The sequence below is a fragment of the Alligator mississippiensis genome, chromosome 4 (assembly GCF_030867095.1).
Source record: "Alligator mississippiensis isolate rAllMis1 chromosome 4, rAllMis1, whole genome shotgun sequence".
In the NCBI taxonomy this organism is placed as follows: Eukaryota; Metazoa; Chordata; order Crocodylia; family Alligatoridae; genus Alligator; species Alligator mississippiensis.
In genome coordinates, this window is record NC_081827.1 from 14585460 (window position 1) to 14602495 (window position 17036).

The window sequence follows — 17036 nt, forward strand, 5'->3', positions numbered from 1 at the left end:
ATATATGATTTCATTCTTGTTTCAGCAGATGTCTGCAGAGGAGGTGCTTGTATTAATTGGATTTATACACGTGGCTGCAAGGCCTGGGCCCAGCTTGGAGGTTTTTGCAGCTGTGGTAGTGACTGGGTTAGGGATCAGCAGCTCTTGGCATGCATGTCAGAGATAGCACCCAAGGCCATTTTCCTTGGCACGACACAGCCAGCCCAGGCTCTGGGCAGCTGCTGTGGGCCATGGATCCTGGGCTGTGACCGGGAGGCTGCAAGCAGTCTGGACTCCGTGGCAGGCAGCAGCTGCCCAGTGTCTGGGCTGGTTGCAAACAGCTGCACCGGACTCTGCAGCCCTGGCACTGGCTCCATGGTGGCAGCAGCTGCATGCATGCTTTGTGGTGCCTGGCAGGGGTGGGGTTGGGGTTGCCCTGACTTCTCCCCTGCAGTTTGCCTGGAGGAGCATGTGCAGCTGCTGCCAGCAATGAGGATCGGGCCCCAAGTGACTCCCCCACCTCTGGCATGCCAAGTTGAGGCGTGGGTGGAGACTGGAGGGTTTTTGGCACTCTGGCCAAAAACGTTGCCGACACCTGGTTTAGGTGGTGGAAAAAACAAATGCTGGTATTTTGTATTGGATATTTAGCAATGTCAGTAGCCAGTAAGCAAGACAGTGTAGAAAGGGAACAGATACTGTAGGCAGACAACCCTGAAATGTGGCCAGAAGCTGTCTCTGTAAGGTGCTGGGCAGAAAATAGTTGGCAGAAGCAAAACCAGGAGGTAAGCAGCAAGGGCATTTTTTTCAAGGGACAGTGCGCTGGACTCCATGAGAGTTAACATGAGCATAAAAGGGAAGTCTTCACTGAGCTGGCACTCGGCCTAGCTCCTCTGACTGGCAGGCGGTGGCAGCAGCAGCAGCAGCCTTCTTGGGCTCCTAATCACAGTCTTGCCAACAGTCATCTGCGAAAAGGAAAGTTTAGCAGAAGTGAACCCTGTCTGCTGGGAACTAGCTAGCACCCTTGGACCCTGTCACAGACCCATTGATTTATTTTATTCTACAGATTAAAATGAAATATTTTTGCCATCATGTCCTAGATAGTGAGGAATTACATTTAAGGAAACAGTCGGAGAGAGCCCACGGACATTCTTGGGACAGGTCAGGACAGATAACAGGCAAAAGAGCAGGCAGAGCCTGATATTTTTTCCTTCATGGGTGCTCAGCATTTCCAAGGTGCCTCAAACACAGGTCCCTTTTTGGCAATCGTGGCCCCAGTCTGGATGTAACTAGACCAAACCAACATCCTGGTACAGCTGAGCATTGTTTGCAATGGACCCTCTGCCCACATCTAAAACAGCCATGGCAACATTTCATTTTGAAAATGCTTTAATAAGGAAGTGTTGACAACACCATTTTGCAAAATGTAGAGGTAACTATACAAATTCTTAATACAAAAAGAATAAATTAAAAGCAGATCTTTTTTTAATTCTGCAACTTTTTCTACAACATACATATTTTTTTTCCTTGATTACAGTTGAACAGAATCCAGTAAAATCATTTTACATGCTCTAAAGTTGGTTTTAGGAGAGACCTAATTTTTTCTTTTTTTCTTTTTTTTTAAACTAGAGAGTCCATTTTACACAACTTGTAATAAAACTATTGACATTAATATATATGTAAAACTTTACATCTAGTTAACTAAGCAGTAACTGGTCATCTGATAGCACCTGAATGGGGTTTGCTATGTCCAGAACTAAAACTAATACAGAGTGAAAACAGATTTGAACTTTTCAACATTTTTAACACTCGACTGCATATAATATCATTTAAAAATAAACCCTGCCTCACAACATAGGGTGGTGTCTGAGAAAACACCACACTTCTGGCTAAACAGAGGGAGCTTCATACATGTAGACTAAGAATGCAATAGTGGCTTTATTTCAGAATGGGGAGGGCTTCCTTTAAAAAAAAGGTAATGAGGGGCCAATAAATTGGTAGTCAAGTGCTTGTATACAATAACTCTTTTTCCCCTCTATGTTATACTTAAACATGTTAATCGCACCTGATTAACATTGTATGTACATTTTGTGTATAACTGAATTGAGCTAAACAGTAAAACCTGTTTTACTTAATCTGTCTTTACTACCAGACTGGCTCACGTGTGCCTTGATTTGCAAAAACAGAAAAGCAGAACACAAAGCAAAACCCAGTCCGTTTATTTGCCTCTCCTTGGGCCTGTTTGCATTGCAGGCAAACCACATACATATTTTTTTTCAGTTTCAATCCCAACATAATGAACTTGAGGGCTGCCACCCTATTTGTTTCCCTGCTACACAACTGCGGGCCTGTTCTGATTCTGGAGCAATTAATTTTTATTAGAGTAGTGCCCGAGGTCCCATTGTACTGCTGTTCTTGACTCCTTTTAATGAAATAGTCTATAGAGGGGAAAAAAAAAATTACTTCGAGAAAGGCTCTGAGCACATTTTTATTTCTATCTCAAATTTGTGGGCTAAATGCATTGTTGGTGATTTAATTTGGGCCTTTTTAATCTTTGGAAAGATTAGTTACCAGCAAATGGCACTACCATTACTAATTGGTGCTATCCCCTCTCAAAAGTAATTGGGGGGAGGAGGCAATAATTCCCTCATTAGCAATCCAAATTTACAGAGAGGGAAAGACAAAACCATATGGTGCAATGCCCTTTCAGACAATGGGGACTAGCTTGCGCTGTCAGTTCTGCCTAGCACTTGGTTAGCAATACGCATGATTATTTTCAAACATGGTTTTATTTCCAAGTGTAATGAATTCTAGCTTTCTGCAGACTTTGGGTTTGGAAAGATTAATGCGTGCTTCAGGGGTGTGGGTTTTTTTTGTTTTTTTTTTTTAAATTTGCAGTGTTAAAATGTCAGTTTATGGAGAAGTAATTTTCATGGCTAGAGCGTGGAAATTAGATCTGTGGCTTGTTCCTGGCCCCACCATTGAATGCCTATGAGATACGGAGCCAAGTCACTTAACCTCTTGGTGCCTGTTTCCCCTCATCTTCTAATCCCACTGCCCACTCCAAACCCTACAGTGACTCGCTGGTGTGGATTCACTCTAAGTATTCAAATAAACATGATTAACTTTGCAGGGAAAAGTATTAATGATAATGGCGAGTGTTCATAAAAGCCCATTATGGTTCCAGGTCGGCTTATGCAGCAGTCCAGTCATTTCATCGTTTCATACAGCACAATTTTCTGGCACTACCGTTGCAAAAAGGTGTGGCAGCTCCAAGTTGGGGTGTCTCAATTTCTTGCCCTCCTTGTCTGGTAGACTCTATTGTTATTCTTAAAACACATGCACACATACACTCGTACACACTCACACTATGTTTTTATTTTTTTAAAACTAAAGCTACCTTCAGTCTCTGCTTTTCACACCGTAACCCCCTCCAGCCGTTTTTTGTTAATGCCTTTCCCATAGGAAATCATCGTCATCTGCACTCACGAGTTGAGAGACGGGGTCAGGAGCCCCACTCCCATCTAGTGGCAATAAAAACAGCATAGCACCGTAGTGAAGACTAGATGTGCCAGCTTCAACACCCACCTAGATTGTGCACATGTTCATTACAAAAGTGTCTTTGAGGCCTTTGTAGTTCAATGGCTTGACCTGTATAAAGCATTGCTCAAAAGTCTGTGTAAACTTGCAGCTCCTTCCGTTGCTCATTCTCATGCATTTTTCCTTTTGGTATCGGTAAACGGCTCTACTTTGCGTGGAACATGGAAGAGTTAGTAACGTATAAGCTTGGATTTCTTACGGTCCCTTCTTGTAATTGGAAAATGTTGCCTAGTCTCCTTGTTGCTACACACTAGTACTGGGGCCCTCCCGTAATGGCGGACTGGCTCCTCTCGGACAGTGATACATTGGTGACGAGCCCTTTGCTACACTGGTGCTAGCGAATGAAACCAGCTGAACAGTTATGTGACTGCAGCTTTATGTCAAAGCAGGCTGTGCTTCCTTTTGATTTCATGTTAACCACTTTGTGCATAAATCTGCTATAATTGATTGGTTGGTTCTAGTCCAATAATGGCTTTTGGCAATTTGTCACCTTCCTTATCAAATTATTAACCAAAAAAAAAAAATAGCTGTGTCTGTGGTAGTCTGTGCCAGCTAAGAGCCAGCAGTACTTGCCTCTGCTTTAGTTCATAGCCTGGTCAACTTTCTTGTCTGTCCTGTTTAATAGTAGCTTTTCAAGATTGCATTAGCAATCCCAGCCCACCCTCCAGTGTGTCTTCATCACATTGGGGTATGCCAAGTTTTTGGCAGGGCTTGAAGGAAGATTAAAACCGTTTCCAAATAGCAAACTGCTGTGTCTGGAAATGGGCTTAAATGAGAGAGATTTTTGTGGCAAGAAACTGCTAAGCATGCTTGACTTGATGCCTTTTTGGGGGGGATCTTTGGCAGCACAGAACTGGATGTGATATTCTGACATGTCTGTGAAGGGACAAGCTTTTCTTTACAGTTCTTCAGAGAAGAAATACTTCAGGAGTAAGAGATTGACTTGGCAAATGTTGTCTCCCCAACCTTTCTACTGATGCTGTGTTGCCATCAGCTCATGGGTTGGAGAAATCCTACTCTTTATACCTGCCACAGAACACTAGGCTGGTGCCTAGACTTTGAAAGGTTTTCATGATTTGTTTAAATTAATCACTACCTGGCTGACTAGTGTAGTTATTCATGTGTCACCTATGCCCTTTGGGGCTGCAGGAGGCATCTACTAGTCCGTGGCAATGTGGTTGGAAATACTGAGATCTGTTGCTAGTTGTGGGGTCGGTGGTTGGTAGTGTTATCCTTGATCATGTTTTCGAGAAAAGTGCTTAGAGTTGAAGCTGGTGCCGGGTGACAGTGCATCTGGGTAAGGCAAATGAAGAGGCAGTGAGGTGATCTCAAAATGGCATTGATGTGATCAGATTGAGGTCAGGGGTTCACACTAGAGTCCCAGGCTTGGCTTTTTCCTGTCCATACCACTGGACATCAGCTAATTCTGGATAGAGGGGAGCATCCAGGAAGCAGCTATCATTGTAGCTCCTACAGGAGAAAAGGAGATTTTGCATTAGAACAAGCGTGGCAGCAGGCATTCCTAGATTGAGCTGCAGACACAAAACACCAGGCAACAGGGATGGGTAGGAGATGAGGTGTTGTATGTTGAGTGGCACCATGGGGGCCTGCAGGTACTCGCAGAGTAGTCCCCACGTCCAGGACCTAAGCAGCCAGGCCCTTCCAGAAGACCTTGCTTTTACTTAAGTAATAGTAGCTGAACAGAAATCTTTCTCTGTTAGTCTAGCTTAGGCTCATTTCTCAAGAGGAAACTGAACTCCAGTGACAGCTTTAGACCCCTTCTTGGAAGGGGGTATGTGCATGGTATCAATACTGATGACATTCAACAAAAGCCCATGATCAGTAATGCACTCACTCACAGGTGCTTCTGGCACAGCCAGGGGACGAAGGACATGGGCTTTATCCAGTGCATGTAGCTTACTGCTTTATGCGACGATGAATAGGACAGCTACAGCAAGAAGCCCTTTTCCTCCACTTTAAATGCATCCAACCTCCTGTGTTTATACAGGTGGATAGGATATGCACACATGAACACACATCTCTTATTCTGTGCCCTGGTCCTGACACCATCCCAGCAGCAATGTTGTGGAGGTTTCTCACTGGTGATTCCCCTCCCCACCTCCAAGCCAGAGGGGCTGGCTGTTGACTTGAGGGAAAATAAATGCTGCTGATTCCATGTCCGACTTGACAAGGAGCAAGAAACATTTTGTTGGGATACTTTCTAGACAAGGAAGTACCAGGAACAGATGTCAGGACTGCCTGCTGGCTTGCTTTCTCATATCAGTGACCTTATAAAAAGGAGGCCTACACTAGCAAGTAGGATCAGGACACTTGCACCCTGCGAGGACTCTACCATCCCCAGCATGTCACAGCAGCCTGTTCCATCAGAACATCCTTCCGTTGCCAAAACAGCAAAGGACTTTCTAGGACATACAGGGGTTGCCCTTTTGGAAAGACATCACGGCGTGTTTCTGCTTAGCTAAAGAACGCCATGTGTGGGGTACACCTACATGGTGCGAGGAAATGCTGCTTGAGGCACCAATGGCACTAAATCGCCTGGTATGACACATGCCCGGGTTCCAGTATGTGGCTGTACAGGGAAGCACCTATCCCATAGTGTCCAACACTTTTGCTGGGTACAGGGACTTTTGAGCAGCTTCCTGCTCTCAGATCCTGCATTGCCATTGCCTCTAAGCTCATCCCTGAGAACTCGGTGGCTGTGATGCTTGTGGCTGTGTCCTCCGTGCTAGGGAGGCTCAGATTCAAGGGCCAGGAAGCCCCAGGGCTGAAGCAGCTTAGCATTTCTGGTCTTCTCTCTCCAGTTCCCTTGCTGCTTTGGTTAACACCCAAGGCAGCAGCCATCTGTCTAAGGTAAAACCAAGCAGCTCAGCTGCATTTTAATAGCCTCCTGGTTCCAAACCCCTTATTAGAACGCACAAGTTTACGGGTTAATTATATATTTTTGGGCTCGAAACAAGCAGCATATTCCATTTTGTCAAACTGTAAAGTAAGAGACTGGAGTTTCACAGCTACTGCAAGTTTTTCTGGGCCAATTTCCATTCCCCATGAGCCAGGGCAGGACTCTTCCTATCCATCTGTGTACTTGGCCCTATTACTGTAGTGGTCAGAATGCCTCTCCACTCACAGTTTTATCTTCTCGGCCCTGCTGTGAGGTCAGAAAATATCATCCCCATGGTACAGATGGGGAGGGGGAGCACAAGGGATTTTCCCAGGGTCCTGCAAGAAGCATGCAGCTGCACCTAGAAATGTATCCAGGCCTTCTGCAGTCTACTCCCAAAAGTATGAGGAACTGCTCTTGCTCCCCATTTTGGTTCAGCACTTTGCTTAGACTGCTTTGAAACTGTCTGGCAATGAGGCATCTCTTGCTCCCTTTAGTGCTCTGTGCTTACTTGAGCCCAGCCTGGCCACTTGCATTGCAAAGCAAGCGGGCGTGAGGCCTTTAACCAAGAGGAACTACAAATGTGCTGAATGGGTGAGACAGAGCTGCAGAATGAAGCTCACAGATAAATGCTTTCAGCTGGCTCTTGCAGGAGCTGAACAAAACCTCGCTCTCAGACAAAGGCCCACGCAGCTCAAGTGGTTGCTTCGTACAGACAGGAGGGCGTCAAAATTATTTGCACTGTATTTGCAGAATGCAAGCAACAGGGCAGAAGGATGAAAGAACAAAACATTCCCTTACTATACCTCTATTCATCAGTACTTTGGTGAGTTGGAGACTGAGACTCATCCATAGTGGGTGAGTTGTCTGTTGCTTCTCTGAACAAAGGAGAGCAAAACAAGAGGAGGAAAGAGCAGAGAGGAAATGTTAAGGAGAAGAAGTGAAACAAGCATTGTTAAGAGCTTATTAATACAGTGGGAAAACAAATTGGTGAATCATTTTGAGACAAAAGAGTTAGTGACAAGGAAACATGTCAGGCAGAATTTTACATCTTGGATTCATGCCAGAAAGTAACAACGGCAAAGTTTTCATTAGGCGCCCAATAATAAACCGGACCTGCTTCTTGGAAACTTAGATTTTTTCCAAGCATGAAACCAGTCACAAATTTATCTCCCATTACTTTTTTTTTGTACAGTCTCTTTAAATGATAACGATTAAAGTCGTTCTGTTTCCACTAGCTGTGGATTTCTGATATCCTTCTGATGTGAAAGCCAGGGAGCAGTTCTGTTGAATGGCAGATGCTGAGTCCTTAAGTTGTTGGCTGCCTTCAAAACAAAACTTCTCAACTGGTTTCAGATCAGCCTTACTAACAGAGAGGGATAAGGCCAGATGGTGATAGAGGTTGAGGCAGAATCAAAACTAAGACCTCAAATGATGGAAATCTCAGCTGTCTGGCAAACCGGCAGAAGTTTCAGGTATTACAATGTTTTGTGTACCTCTAAATTATAGACTGATTTCTAGTTTTGGACTGGGACCTCAAAATACAACTGGTGAATTTGGATCCCAGGAATTCATATTTGAGCATTTAGAAGTGCAAAGGGATTTATTTCAGGAGCTGAGGTCCTGTTCTTTCTCCCCCTTGTTCCCATCTGTTTCAAGGTCTAGTCTTAGCGTAGATGCTCAGTGGAAACCAAGTGTAGTGACCAACTTTTCCTTACTCTTTTAAAACCAAACAGCAGTCTAATCTATATAGGAGGAGGGAAGGACTATGAGGCCCACCAATGTCTGTCTCCTATCGTGACTGCTGGATTAGCTCCCTGGTTTGTAGTGGACTGCTAGAGCAGTGGTTCCCAACCTTTTTTTACCGTGGGACAGGGTGTGCAAAGCTGGCCTCCCTCCCGGGGTTCCCCTACCACTCAGCTTTAACCCTGGAAGCTCAGCTGCAACTCCAGAAGCCACTAGCCTGGGCGGACAGATGGGGGTCCAAGCGGGGGGGCTTGTGCCATGACTCGGCAGCCAACCTGCCGCGGCTGGGTACCAGGCTGTGGCCCGGTGTTTGGGAACCTATGCGCTGGAGGACAATTAACCTTCCCTAGGGTAGTGCTTCTAAAGTGGGGGGCCAGGAAGTCTCTTCTTGTAATTTCACAGAATCATGTACTGGCAGCATACAGGGAAACGGGAGGCTGGGTGGATCTAGGAAAGGATCTTTGCTTCACACCATCAGACAAATGAACAGAATGAAGGTCCTGCAGGACCTGTGCCCTGGGGAAGCTTTCTTCCTCATCCCCAGGTACTGGAGTTACTATAGTTAAGCTTCCAGCTGTACCTGTACCATGTCTGAGTAGCTGTCCCAGTGGCTTGGGGTGACCAGGGGGATGTTTATAAAGACAATTCGGCTGTGTAAGGTGATGGGGACCATCTGTCTCCCACCATTCACCTGGTACCAGAGAGAGCAAAGCAGGTGACATGAAGATACACCTGCCAGCACTAGATAAAAGGAGTGCTCTCTACACTGCTAGATTTGGACTGAAGCGAGAATGGGGAATAGAAGATCTCTCCCTGCAAATGAGGTACTGAGTCTCTGACGGTGTTCCCTTGCCTTATGCATTCATCCTCCTTCTCAAGTGTCCTCCCCTTGCCCTCAGGAAAAGGCCTGGTTCCCGAAGAGACTTTCTGCCTGAGAGGTCTTATTCCTTTGGGATTCTTTCCTTGAAGGGAAGAGATTTGGGACACTGAGGGATGTTAGCTCTCAGGCCCTGAGACTCACCCAGTCTGCCATGCCAGGATGTGGTGGGGGCTGCTTGGTGGTGTAGCTGCTAGTTCGCTAGATGGTGTCGAGCTCCTCTGGCTGTGAGGTAAGGCAGCTGAAAAACAAGGAAGATGGGGGAAAAATAACCAGTTAGATGAGGGCAGGAGGAGGGTCAAGGTATTTCATCCCTGACAGCCCAGATGACCTGCAACCCAGTGGGGAGTCGGTGCAGCACGCATAGCTGTGGCCGTTTGCACAGGTTGGCAGATGCTCCCTGAGCAGCGAGTGAATAGCTAGCTCAGCATTGCAAGCGTGTGCTCCTGACTCTGCCTTCATGTGGGTAGGAACATTTTGTCCTGCCCCAGTCTCCTTAATGGCAAAGGTCCTTCCATGAGAGAGGCTCATGTTCTCAGCGGGTGAAAGTGAACCAGTTTGTCCTGTTGCTGGTACCGCAGGTAATTCTCAGTGCTACAGCAGTGACTGGGAAGCTGCTCCTCCACCGGGTCTGATGGGGAGGGCCAAAGCTAGCAGTGCAGGTGGCATAGGCATCTCAGGGGCCATGTGCGAAATCCTGTGCTAGCAGCAGGCAGGGCTTCTGGCAGGGAGCTTCCAAACTCTAGAGTTCAGGCATTTGTCATAAGATTCATTCACATTAGGCCACAGTGAAATCATAAATGTAGGACCAGAAGAGAGATGATCTTAATGAGGACTTCTGTGCACAAATACTGTAATAGCAGCACTAATTTTGTGGGGCATTTCTACTACAGGGATTTATGGGGGCAGAGGGGAACCCCATCTTATGATCATTGTGTCCTAAAGCTGAGCTCTGTGTAACACTTTCCCAAGAGTATAATCTTTGAAGTTCAATAGATGTTGATCTGCCTTGGCTGTACAGTCAGATTGTTTCTCACAAGCCTCCTCCCACAAGCTGCTGTTCTTACCTGTAGCTTAAACATGAGAAAAGTGCAAAGTCTAATTTGTTCTGTCTTAACAGATGGCTCTATGGGTCAGCATCATCCTTTCTTCATATTCTAGCAGCTGGCTATTAGAGGACCAGACCTAGACTGCCCTCTGATTATGATGTGCCATGATCACCGAAAGCAAATAAATTATGTTCTACGGTTTTAGTGAAGTACAGCCTTAAGTAAATCTCACAGGAACTCACAGGGACAGTATTTTTAACTAATGCTTTCTTTCTGGGTGTCCTATCTAAAACTAATGGGTTTGCAAAACTGGTCTCAATACCTATCTCGGTAGGAAAGCTCCTTAAATTTCAGCTATTTCTTGCTAAGGCAGAAATATCCTAAGAAAGCCTGAATTTCCTAACTAATGGAGGGGGAAAAATTTGCAGAAAAGAGTGGCAAAAGTACCTAACACACTAAGGCAGGGGTTTTCAATCTTTTTTAATAAGTGTATCCCAGACAGCCCCCTTTTTAATAAGTGTACCCCCGGGGGGGGGTAGCAAGTGGCCGGACACAGGGAAGAAGGGGTGGCGAGTGGTGGCAGCGCAGCATCTGTGCAGCCCTGCTCCTGAGAGGCAGCAGCACAGGGTGGTGGTGCTCTGTCCCCACCCACCCCCACATACCTTCTGGGACCATACGTGTACCTCCAGTTCACAACCCCTGCACTTAGGGACTCCTAGGTAACGGGAATAAATCAACCAACAATTGGTAATGGAATAGTGCACCTTTCATCGTCATATTGCCAACTCCAATCTGGCCCCAAGTCAGTAGTGATTGAAAATGACGGGCGGATGGCTATTCAGTGGTTTGTGTGAAATGACTGCAGTGGCCTTGACTCAGTTAGTGGTATGCAAGTATTGATATTTTTAAAAGCACCATCATGAATAATTGGCATGCACGACAGTGACCTCATTTGAGATGCACACAACTGAATGGGCCCTGGAAACAGAACCCCTGGAAGGGAGGTTTGCATGTCAAGGTAGAAGCATGTGACTGTAGACAGGGTGAGGGAGGCCTGTTATGATCCTGCCTGTGATGTACCTGTTCATTGACTTTCATCAGCCTTTCAATCCGACCCACTGGTGTTGGTGAGGAAAGGTTGGGTAAACCTTATCTTAGTTCTTATGTCAACAGAGTGCTTGATGCCAAGTATCTATTTAATTTTAAACTACTGAATAGTGTCTCAGGCAAACTTTCCTCATTTGCTAATTTGGTATTTGTAACTTTCCACCATTATCTGACGGTGACACTACAGAAGAGCCCAGAGACCCCAGATAAGAAGAGGACCCACAGTAGCCATGCTGCTCCTCATTAACCACAGCATCTGATTTCAGATGTTCTGCAAGATTTCCCCCAGGGTCAGCAAGCATCTCTAGTAGCTTGTGATCTAGTCAGGACAAAGATCTTGCCTTCCAGATGTTGCCCAAATCTTTTTAGTAGGACCATCTGCTCCTTGTTAAAGAACTATCTTTTAATTCTGCACCAGATGTTCAAATCACTGCTTCATTATGAACTTAAACTCTCTTACTCCTAGTAGATTGAGTTGGAAGGTGGCATCCTTCTGAATTTGGGAGCCTTCTACGTTGCGAATTTGGCATGGTGACCCACTCGGTGTCCTAGGACCAGTGTGTTCCTGCTGATGGGATTTTCTCTGGCACCTCTAGAGGTCTGACCCAAAGTCTAATGGAGCCTAGGGAAAAACTTCCACCGACTTCAGTGGGCTCTTGATCGGACCCTGGGGGTTTTTTTTTCTAGTTTTTTGTAAAATTATTTCTTCAGAGAGATGTGATAGAGGAATCCTCCCCAAATGAGTGTCTGGGGTAAAATACACCTGGCCAACCTGGAGGACTGGGTATGCAGTGTGCTGTACCCACACAAGGACAAGGAAAGCAGTCTGGTCTGATGCCGGTCATAGATTACCAGCTATTGCCCCGCCAGTAATGCATTCCAACCAGTGCAAAAACTCCCGACCTGGCTCTTACCTGATGTTGCTTTACACATCTGAGGCATCCTCGTTACCCTGCTGTGCGCCACAAAGGTGCTTTGAGAAGATGTGCTGTACTGGGAGCTGCTGTCTGAGGATGTGGAGCTCGTGTGCGACAGGCGGCTGTGGTCCTTGTGGGAGGCTGTGGACCGTTGGTACCACAGCCGGAGTTCGTCTGACACGGCAGTCCTGCCCGAGCCCTTCTCATGGCCCTCTCTACCCAGAGACGGAGTCCTTATGATCTGAGACCGGGAAGGGGTCAGTCTCACCGAGTCCACTTCGTCCGCATGCCAGTTCTCCTTAAACATCCCCCCCGCCGTGTATGAATTGGACGTTTTGAATTGTGCTTTCACACTGTAGTGCCCCTCCTGGTCGTTCTCCAGGCTCCGCACCACCACCGGTGTGGAGCTGCCCTCGATGTACAGGGGGTACTCTTTGATCCTGTACTGAGAGGACGGCTGGCTCTGGCTGTTCAGGTAGACCCCATGGTGGCCTGTTCCATTCCTGGCAGCCAGGTTGGGCATGCTCCCTGAATTCGAAGAGACTAAGTTCCCCGCTGACTTGTGTCGCTGCCTCTGCCGCTCTCTGGCTTTCGAGGGGGAGTCCTCTGCCAGCGTGGAGTAGTTTGGGTTCATCTGAGCAGGGTAGTAGTGCTCAGAGCTGGAATGGCTGGTGCAGGAGGAACAGTCATCCATGGGGTCGGAGCCGTTACTGCTACGAGTCCTTGGGGTGTAGAAATCGGGGCTCCCCGTCTCGTTCTCTGAGCCAAGGAGTTTGCCTTGCGACTCCAAGCTGGAGCTCCTGTGTCTAAAGTGCTGAGCTAGGCTGTGCAGTCGGGTAGGGCTGATGTCTACTGACCTGTGGGGACCAGGAAGAGAGTTAGCACTTGAGTCGGCTGCATGAATGGGAGCTGCTGGGTGGCCTCTGAGCATTTTATGCCACAGCAGCACACTCTGATCCAGTCAGATGCACACAGATGAAGTCTGAGAGCTGCCAAGTACCTTCTGTTCCCACCAACTCCAACAGGAGCTGTGGCTGCTTGACACGGGCCAGGATGTCGGGGACACGGTGCAGGAGGGTGTTCCTGGGAAGCATGAAATGCCCTTCTCTCTGGCCCAAGGGAGAGGAATGATACTGGGGAATGTGGGTTAGACCTCACTGAGTGCTTATGGGGTTGCAGCCTGGAGGGGTGGGTTGAAAAAACAACCCAGCTCCCTTCCACTGCCCAGATGTGAGGCTTTCGGGCTACCGGGCTCCTTCACAACCTTTGGAGCTGGCATGGCTACTCCACTAGCCATCTCCTTGGGAAAACCCTGTCATGAAAGTGCTGCCTGACATAGTCACATGTGCAGGTCAGAGACCAGCTTCTTCAGCATCCTCGTCTCTCCAGAGACACCCCCCACCCCCTCCAAGTGTAATGAATGCTGCCCATTATCAGAGCCACTTCTGTGGAGCACCTAGGTGTTTTTGCTGGTCTCTCCAGTGGTTTAAGTTTGCAAGAATGTCATGGTGTGAAGGTCCTTGGGCGAGGACCCAGAGCTGGCTTGTGTCTAAGGATACAGATTCACATCCAAATCTGGGTGGTCTTTGTTCATACCAGACAGGCTTGCCCAGTGTTTAGAGAGCATCAGTCATCCATTCGCAGAGCAGAAATGGTGCCATGTGACCAGTCACACAGCACAAATGACAAATAGCCAAGGTCAGGGCAAATAGTTCATGAATGAGCCACAGGCTGAAATATGTTTGCTCAAACTCCCCCGTGCTGTTCAAGGCTGGTTCTCAAGAGCAAGTCAGGTGAAGTTTCCCACACCACAGACTAGTTGTTTGCTCAGCTCTCCTATGAACAAATGACATAGCACACGAGGCACTTCTATCCCAAAGCCCTTTGCAGACTTAACGCAGGCCCTTGTTTGGACCTCACTTGTATTGGGCATTTGTACACATGCATCCACTGCAGCACCGGGCACTTTTAAAAGCACCTGGATTTGTATAAATGGTGAAATGCATGTCAGCGCTGAGAAAATGGCAGCAGCATACTTTTGAACTAAAACACATCGATGGTGTTTTAGTTCAAAAGTGCACCGCTGCCATTTTCTGTGCGCTGACGTACATTTTGCTATTTATACTAATGCACGCAACGCAGCACTGGGCATGTCAGCTTGTGTGCTCCACAGAGTCGATTAACTGAGTCTGCTCTGACATGCTGGATTTCTGCTGTGTCGGGCCAGACAAAGATACGTGTATCTTCACTAAGGCAGCTCCATTGGTATTGGTGGAGTTACTCAATGTAAGTGAGATCAGAACCAGTCCCTTGAGGAGGGATTGCCAAAACTGGTTGCAGCTGGCTCAGCCCTGTCCCCTCCTGCCTCCCAGGCCCCTAGGAGTTTACCAGGACAGCAGAACAGGGCCAGCATTAGGCTGTTGTGGAAACCCTATCAGCACTAACTACCATCCCCTCAACATAGCTCCCTCAAGCTACCATCTTAATTCATCATGGTGTTTCCAGTACCATTTTATTTGACCTGCCTCTTGCTTGGTCACTTGTGCCAGGTTTTCCTGGACACACACACACACACACACACATACACTTGTATCACCTCACAGTCTGCTGCAGTGAGGGAGGAATTCTTTTGCTTCAGCTTGATCTGCAGGAAAAATTAATGCTTTGTCTTGAATTTAACATTAGTAACAGCTCGTCACACCAGCAAGGGCTCAGGAATCTTGCAAAGCCTAGTACCGTGTTCAAGGTTTCATCCAAAGGACTGGTCAGCTTGATCTCAAGTGAGTGCGGGATCTATAGCCTGATTCTCTCTTGAGGACGGCACTTCAGCTGAGTCTTACATGCTGGCTTAAGCACTTGCCTGAATCGGGTCCTTCACCTTTGCAACATGAAAGCAAAGCAAAAGACACCCTGGCACCCATGGAGGGTGGTGAGCTGCTCTGGCAGCAGGACAGACTTACCTCGTGGAGTGGACATAGTGTGGACTGCGTACCCGTAGATCTGGCGTCGATGGCATGCTGGACTGGGAGTTCCAGTGCGGGAGGCTCCTGATGGGGCTGTTCTGCAGGGAACTGCTCCCTCCAGCCTCTGCGCAGCTTCCTGTGCTGGGGAACCGCTTATGACCGCTGCGAAGCAAACAAAGCATTTCACTCTTATGCTCTCCACCAAGAAGCCCAGTGTCCATGGGCCAAATTCAGCTCTCTGTTACATAAGTGTGAACCCACTGCAGTGGACCGAGTTCCACATGTGCAATTGCCACATGTGCAACAATGGTGTCACATGCCTTTTTACAGCAAGTGCAAGCCCTGCTCAAGTGACACGGATGCAGCAGCCATTTCTGAGAGAGACTGTGCTCTTTCCTTTCAGAAGGCCTTTTGCAGTAACAGTAAGCTACCCACCAGCAGCTTGATTATGCCTGTTTGTGCCTGTTCTGCATGGCATAATTATCCACTAGAACAACTACATATAATTTGGGGAACTGATGACTTTGTTGTGCCATTTGGGAAGAGCTTTCATGATAAAGTCCTAGGCTACAGACCACTGCTCTTTCCCCCAGTGTTCCCAGCAAGAGTCCTCATTACTGTTCCAACCAGGCACCTCCGGGAATGAGGACCGTTCTCATGGCCAGCAGTGGCCGAACGTCTGACTCACCTGGAATGAGCATGTGAGGAACGTTTTTTGACCTTCTCATAGGGTTCATCCAGGGATGACTCACTCCACATCTTGGGCTTGATCGGGGACTTGTCATAGTCGTTCCGGTGGTAGTGCATTTGTCGGAGCCCCTCCAGGGACTGTGGAGGAGGTGGTCTGTTATGCAGGGGCGGCCGGGGAGGGAGTCCTTTGTGAGGTGACTGTAAAGGGGATATGGTGCTGGTAACCTGAGAATCCTCTGCAAAGAGAAAGCATACTTAGGAACCACATCCTTCTTGCAAGGTGCTTTCTTTCACCCACCAATGGAGACAGTGCCTCAGCTCAGAGACTTCTCTCTCACTAGGCACCCTCCCTGAGTGCCACTTTTATCCCCTTTCCCTGGTTGATCTGCTGCTCTTTCTGCTCCCTGCCCCATCTCCTACTGCATTGCCTGCCCTCTCCCTCGCATGCCACACACAGATTGCCTGTGTGAGAAAGGCCCTGTCCCAGCAAGGAGGATTCCTAGTGGTTGTGGATTTGCTCCAATACATACGGACCTCTTCCCTACAGAATTCATACTTAAATCTACTTGTGTGGTGGGGGGGCACTGAAAGGGGTTTTGATAAAGGGTACTCATTGCTTGGAACGGTGTGCTCCAAAAAGCTCAGGTTGGCGTGTCCCATGGGAGGATTTCCTCCACCTTCCTCATCATGTATCCTTCCCTTTCCACTACTAGGTTTCTAGAGTATGTATGGACAACATACCATCCTCAAGAACGAGGGCATCTGAGAGGGAGCTGTCCTCACTGGCAATGTTTCCTTCTGGGAGAAGAAGAAATATTGGGCCATTACTGTTGAAGTAATGAACTTTGAAGCACCATGTGATTTCCCCCACAGAACATTCAAGCACAGGCATCTGCCTCCACTTCCCAAGAAGCAATAAGGTTTCTCTTAGTACAGGCCAACTTCCTCAGTCCAAACACCCACGAGAGACCCCTTGACTTCTGGCTTACACAAGTGGTGTGTTTTCACAGTAGTATTCCTTAGTATCAGGCCACTGAGTGCCCCGTGCAGCAGCAGAACAGCTACCCAGTCCTTGTGCCAGAGCTCCTCTGACCTGCATTTCATTTTCTTTCTCTGTCTCACACACACACACTCACACACACTGCATGCCTGTGTGCACTGACAGTGAATGGAGAGGAGCTCTCGCGCAGTGTACCTGCAGCCCAGTTGAGG

The 17036-nt window shown here is 47.6% G+C and overlaps 1 protein-coding gene across 6 annotated transcripts in view; it reads right to left on the reverse strand.

Moving 5' to 3' along the window:
• Nucleotides 1–1347: 1347 nt before the first annotated feature.
• FRMD4A (FERM domain containing 4A) overlaps nt 1348–17036 on the reverse strand; it is a 283978-nt gene continuing 268289 nt past the window's right edge. For 4 of the 6 annotated variants that reach the window (XM_019487548.2, XM_019487547.2, XM_014607558.3 and 1 more), the window contains exons 18-23: nt 16566–16622; nt 15823–16060; nt 15132–15296; nt 12169–13028; nt 9243–9339; nt 1348–5046 (exon numbers count right to left, since the gene is read on the reverse strand). In XM_019487548.2, the coding sequence (XP_019343093.1) occupies nt 4944–5046; nt 9243–9339; nt 12169–13028; nt 15132–15296; nt 15823–16060; nt 16566–16622 (1520 nt within the window). In that variant the 3' untranslated portion in view covers nt 1348–4943. The other 2 variants (XM_019487549.2, XM_019487546.2) reach the window with 1 other exon arrangement.